The following is a 6,041-nucleotide window of genomic DNA, read 5'->3' as shown; positions in this document are numbered from 1 at the left end:
TGGTAGAGTGCTAGCCTTAAGCTGAAGAGCTGAGGGACAACACCCAGGCTCAGAATTCAGGCCCCACGACCGGACCCAAAAAAAAAAAGAAAATGGATCGGCAAGTATCAGAAAGGTGATTGCCATTTCTCCAGGCAAGAGTGAGAAGTGGTGTAGAAAACAGATGAACTTTTAATGACTTTTCTGAATGACACAGGAAAAAAAAAATAGATGGACTATTCACTTTGGACTCTTCTGGTATTCCAGTTTCTTATTCACTCAAACATTTATTGTCTGATATACAGGGTATCCGGCAAGTATGCAGATTGGTAACAGAGGGAACAGAGGAAGAACCCAGGGCTATGGAGACACACATGTGTGGCTCACTTAACCGAGAAGAAAAAGTCAAGGGAGGCACCACAGATGAGGTATCTTCTCATTAAAACCTAAAGGACCATAGCGAGACCTCAAAGGAAACAGGAAGATGAAGTATACAGGAGAGTGTGACATCATGGCCATAGGCTAGCAGAAAGACAAGCCAGCTCAGAATTCGAAACATTTTGAATGTAAAGAGAACACAATATGAAGTTAGACAAAGCACCCATGTAAGCCCAACAGATTCCTTCTTCAGAAAGACAATGGGAAATGGCAGAAGATAGCCCTTTCAGATCAACTGTCCGCATAGCACTGTGCTGGACAAATAAGAGAGGGGTCTACCCAGACCCCTATTATGTCATCGTTTATGCGTTTCCCTGTACCTGCTGTTCTCCTCAGCAGACATCTCCATCTTTCTAGGCTTACTCATGTCTCCCAGGGGCCTGGAAGACTGCTTGACACAAACTGGACCCTCAATACTAGTTCAATCAGGAAGCTTCTATTCAGAGCCTAAATTTTCCTCATTTGATTTTACTAGTAATTTGATTAGTGAAAGAGGCAAATGGCTTCCCTCCATTCCCAGAAAGATGATTTAATGCACACAATGAACAAAAACACCACGCTAGCACATTTCAAGAAGCCGTACACTGGTGGTAGTGCAACTGTAGGCGCTAACCTCCGAGTTTCTCCACTACTGTTTTGTGTTTCCTTTCTAAATGCTGAAGATGCCTACAGCATTTCTCCAGTTTCCTTTTCAGATCTTGACATTCCTGCTTTTCCTTTGCCAGTTCTTGGAAGCAGGATCCACCGCATACACTTTTAATTTCAAGGATCTTTTTCTTATCTGCAAAAATTAAATGATAGAAAACTTTTTCATAAGTTAAGACTAAGGGCTATACAAAAAAAAACAAATAAAAGGAGCAGGGGAGGTGGTGAAACAAATGGTATGCCCATGACCAGTGAGTACAGTACAATCGAAAGAACATGATGCTGAAAGAGAGAGCGGGGTTCAAGTCCCATTCACCATTTGCTAGTTGTGTGACTCAGAGCATTATAGTTAACCTCGCTAAGACTTTTTTTACTATACAAACTTGGATCATAGCTTTAAAAATTGCTGTGAAACCAAACACTCAGATTTAAGTCCTGAATATGATTTCCTACTTAAAGGGAATGAAGAATCTCCAAGCCATGGCTGGCTTCAGTATTGGGAGATGTAAACACAAAACGAGACCAAAATCACTTAACATGCCAGAAAATAGGAAAAGTACTCTTTAGACACTTTACAATGATACGGTTTCAAGGGGCTCCACTAGCTGAGTTTGGGACAATCTGAGTGCTACTTAAACATAGTAGTGAAGTTTTCAAAAATAGTTAACACCAATAATTCTATGATGGCTGGATAGGTGAAAAGACAGACAGGAGAAGGATTCTGAATTAGAGCAACAGGTTGAGTGCTCCCTGGTAAAAGTGGAAAGAAGACTGGAAGCAGGAAAATTATTTTGCAACCACTGTGGTAATGATGATCAGCCAAGAACTGCCAATGATTGTCACATCTAAGACAAAGTTTTAATGAGAGGAAGTATATCTGCATGGCCTTCAAAGTGTCTCTCCACAGATTGCTTGTTAGGTTCAGGGGAGAACCACATGAATTACGCATTGAAGAAAGTGGGCGACATTGTGACCAAGTAATCAAAAATGAGACAAAATAAACACCAGATGCTTCCAGATGTAAAAACTTATCACTTATGCAGTGTTCCTGCCAAGAAAGCACAACTTGAATTCAGTCATGAAAAATTCCAAAACAGGGTAAGCTCTGTGTTTAAAAAAGAAAAAAACAAAAAAAAGAGTGTTAAAGAACAGAGACTACTTCTTCCAAAAATGTTAGTGTCATAAGAGTCTAGGGGAGCCAGGCAGCAGTGGCTCATGTCTATAATACCAGCTGCTAAGGAGGCTGAGATCTGAGGATGGAGATTCGAAGCCAGCCCAGGCAGAAAAAGTACCCATGAAACTCTTATCAACAATTAGCCACTCAAAAACCGGAAGTGGAGCTGTGGTTCAAAGTGGTAAAGCACTAGCTGTGAGCAAAAAGGTCAGGGACAGTGCTGAGGCCCTGAGTTCAAGCCCTAGAACTGGCAATAATAATAATAATAATAATAATAAAGTATCTATGGATATTATATAACATATGTGTGTATAAATATATATCATATTATATATTAAAGGAGGCCAAAGACACAGGGTGTTATATCTAACCACTCAGGAAGTTAAAGATGCAAGATTTATTTGGGTCAACTGACTAAATTAAGAGTACTAAGGGGCAAACTGATACTTTTATCTGTTGTTAAATTTTCTGTACTTAAAGTACAGAAAGGTTATGAAGGAAAATGTTTCTCTTGTTGGAAAATATAGACCAAGGATTACAAAAAAAAAAACCCACAATGTATCTTCCCCTCAAATGGTTTTGAAAAAAGAAAATTCACAAATACACACAGAAGAACACAGAGTCAGGCAAAATATTATCAATTGGTATAGCTAGTAAGCTAGTAAGGGGTACAAAACTGTTTCATGCATCTGTTTTTATCTTTACTACGTCTAATAAGTTTGAAATTATCTCCAATTTTTCTAAATGTACAAAAGTTGTTCAGTACAGTACCTAGCATATAGCAACTATACAACATTGTCATTAGTAATATATACAATTTGTAAGAGTTAAATAACAAGAAATAATACCAAAGGTAAATTTTGATTATAAATATAAATAGTAAAGTAGCAATATAAACTGACACAGACTAAGAAACCAATATCTAAAAATATCAATGAGAAGTCACTGATCCAGAGTATTTGTTACCTTGGGTTGGGGGAAGCTGTAGAGATGGAACTGTGGTCACTATTTCTTCAGTCCAGTGGTAGGTTCCTGGCTGCTGGGCCTTATAACCTACCTGTATAATACCCATATGCTTTGCATGTATCCAATATTGCAGAAATAGTGTTTACAATTATTTAAAAATAATAGGAAAGAAGACTAAACCATCAACGGTAGCACATCTGGGTAGGAGCACTATAAAGGACTTTACTTGGATTTAATTCTTTCTGTAAGTAAGGACTAATCCTTACTTATTACTGTATTTAAGAAGAAAAGACTGAAGGAAAAAAAGTCATTTTACAGTATGTTTTGTCTTCAGCCAAAATCAATCTTTTCATAAGACTTAATTTCTTTCACAGGCCTTCCCAGAGCCAAATAACATCTAAAACTTGTTTCTATTCATTTTGCACATTAAAATGTAATTCTCAGGCCATCCCAAACATATTTAAAAGAAGCACAGTAGGTAGTAGTTCCTCCACCTAGAACCCAGGAGTACAGGAAAAGGATCTTTGAACAATGAGAAAAGCAATCAGTGATTGGCCTATGAGGACAGCAAGTATTATCTAAGATTAGGATAATGCTGCCTGAACTAGAAACATTCAACTTAGTATGCATGATTTGCCCTGGTAATTGCTGGGTTTTTCCAGGTCATAGTGGGAACAACAAACAGCAGAAATTGGTTGTATTTGTGTGAAGAAGGCAGAAATTTCAGTGACCATAAGCCCTATATATTCCTGAGTGAACTCTGAACACAAGGGGCTGTAATACAGTACAAAAATCATTTTCAATAGTGATAAATTTAAGTCGCTAGGGAAAAGGTAAACTAATAATTTAGCCAATGGTCACGTAATACAAACTACGTGCCTTTTACTCTAGTGTGTAGTAGAAGAGATTTAGAAATACTGACCCTGGCATAAAACTCACAAATAAAAATAGCTAATACATGGTTGACGCCATCAAAATCAGTATGGAGGTTCTTCAAAAGACTAAATATAGACCTATCTTATGACCTCATCATACTACTCTGAGGAATATATGTGAAGGAGTCTAAGTCAATATACCACAGAGGTACTTGCACATCCATGCTTACTTGTAGCTCTGTTCCCAACAGTCAAACTGTAGGATCAGCTGAGGTACCCAACAACCGATGAATAGATGAACAATATCTATCCATCCATCCACCCAGCTACCTATCCATCCCATCATCTATCCATCTACCATGGAATATTACTCAGCTATAAAGAAAATGAGATTATGTCATTTGCAGAGAATGGATACATCTAGAGACCATCAGATTGAGCAAGATAAGCTTAAAAAGCCAAATACTGCATCTTCTCATTCATTTGTGGAATTAAAGACTCAAAATGATGATGATGATGATATGTGTAAAAGAGGGACTTTCTAGGGACAGAGATAAGTGGGAATGAGAAGGAGCAAGGGCAAAAGACGACTGAGTAGTGTAAAGAGGAAGACTAAATATAAACACAAACATTTACATATATGTGTGTATCTATGAAAACCCTTGCTATGCTAATTTATGCTAATTAGAACATAATTGTTAAATAAATGACTGTGCTTTGAATGAAAAAAAAAATCTCCATTATTTGGCAATTGTCTTATGTAGACATGACTGCTCTGTTAAAATTCTCACTATTGCTAGGCACTGTGGCTCACACTTAAAATCCTATCTACTCAAGAGGCTGAGATCTGAGGATTGTGGTTCAAAGCTAGCCCAGGCAGTAAAGTCTGTCAAATTCCATCTCCAATTAACCAGCAAGATATCAGACTGGAGATAGGGCTCGCATGGTACAGAGCCAGCCATGAGGAGGAAGCAAGCTGAATGCGAACACAAGTTCCTGAGTTCTAGGTATGGCACCAAAACAAAACAAAACAGAAACCTCTCCCCTATTCTCTTAGTAAGAATTATTGATGAAAGGAAGGTAAGTCTAAATCAGCAATAACTCCTAAATATACAATGAAATTTAGAGACAGTGAACACTAAGTCAATAAAATACACATTGGTTCATTCAGAAAACTTCACATCTTCAACTAAACATGGTGGCACGTGCCTAGGATCCCAGCTTTTCAGGACGTAGAGGTAGGAGGATCAGACTCCAAGGCAAACGCACAAAATCCTGTAACTTAAGGAAAAAGAGCTGGCGGCAGGGTTCACATGGTAGGATACCTGCCTAGCAAGCACCTAGACCCTGAATTCAAACTACAAATACCATCAAAAAGAATACTGTTCTCATCTTTGCCTTTGTCCTCCAAATGACCCTTCAGAATGGTGATTAGAGATATTATGAAGACTAGCAGAAACCAAATCAATTACCAGCTTCTGCTTCCTGCAAGGCCAGGGGCTGAGAGTGGTCTCCAGAAGTGGGAGCAGGGACGAGGGCTGGCACTCCAGGGTCTCCTCTGGCAGTGGCCCAGCTGGAAGGATCTTCAGAGATCTTCACCATGTTTCTCTGAAATAAATTGTCTTCATACTTAATGCCTAGGGAAAAAAATCTCTATGCAAATTTTCATTTAAAATGCTAGTAGGAAAAAATACAAGAAGAAATCAATGCTTGCAAACAATGTTGCCTAAACTATAAGCAAATGTAAATATGGGGGGGGGGATAGGAAGGGATGGGAAGGGGAAACAAAGGAGGAGCCAACAATCCTTGATAAGAAATGTACTCATAGCCGGGCGCTGGTGGCTCACGCCTGTAATCCTAGCTACTCAAAAGGCTGAGATCTGAGGATCACGGTTCAAAGCCAGCCCGGGCAGGAGAGACCGTGAGACTCCTATCTCCAATAAACCACCAGAAAACCGGAAGTG

At 38.9% G+C, this 6,041-nt stretch overlaps 1 protein-coding gene across 1 annotated transcript in view; it reads right to left on the bottom strand.

The window, feature by feature from the left end:
* Cep152 (centrosomal protein 152kDa) overlaps positions 1–6,041 on the bottom strand; it is a 78,847-nt gene that overhangs the window by 10,872 nt on the left and 61,934 nt on the right. The window contains exons 23-24 of the mRNA XM_013009965.1: positions 5,550–5,685; positions 1,031–1,198 (exon numbers count right to left, since the gene is read on the bottom strand). Of these exons, the coding sequence (XP_012865419.1) occupies positions 1,031–1,198; positions 5,550–5,685 (304 nt within the window). The remainder of the gene's footprint in view (positions 1–1,030; positions 1,199–5,549; positions 5,686–6,041) is intronic.

This window comes from Dipodomys ordii, unplaced genomic scaffold, assembly GCF_000151885.1.
Source record: "Dipodomys ordii isolate 6190 unplaced genomic scaffold, Dord_2.0 Scaffold11, whole genome shotgun sequence".
NCBI classification, from domain to species: domain Eukaryota; kingdom Metazoa; phylum Chordata; class Mammalia; order Rodentia; family Heteromyidae; genus Dipodomys; species Dipodomys ordii.
Note: the sequence above shows the minus strand (reverse complement) of the source record. Positions and strands in the feature narration are given on the sequence as shown.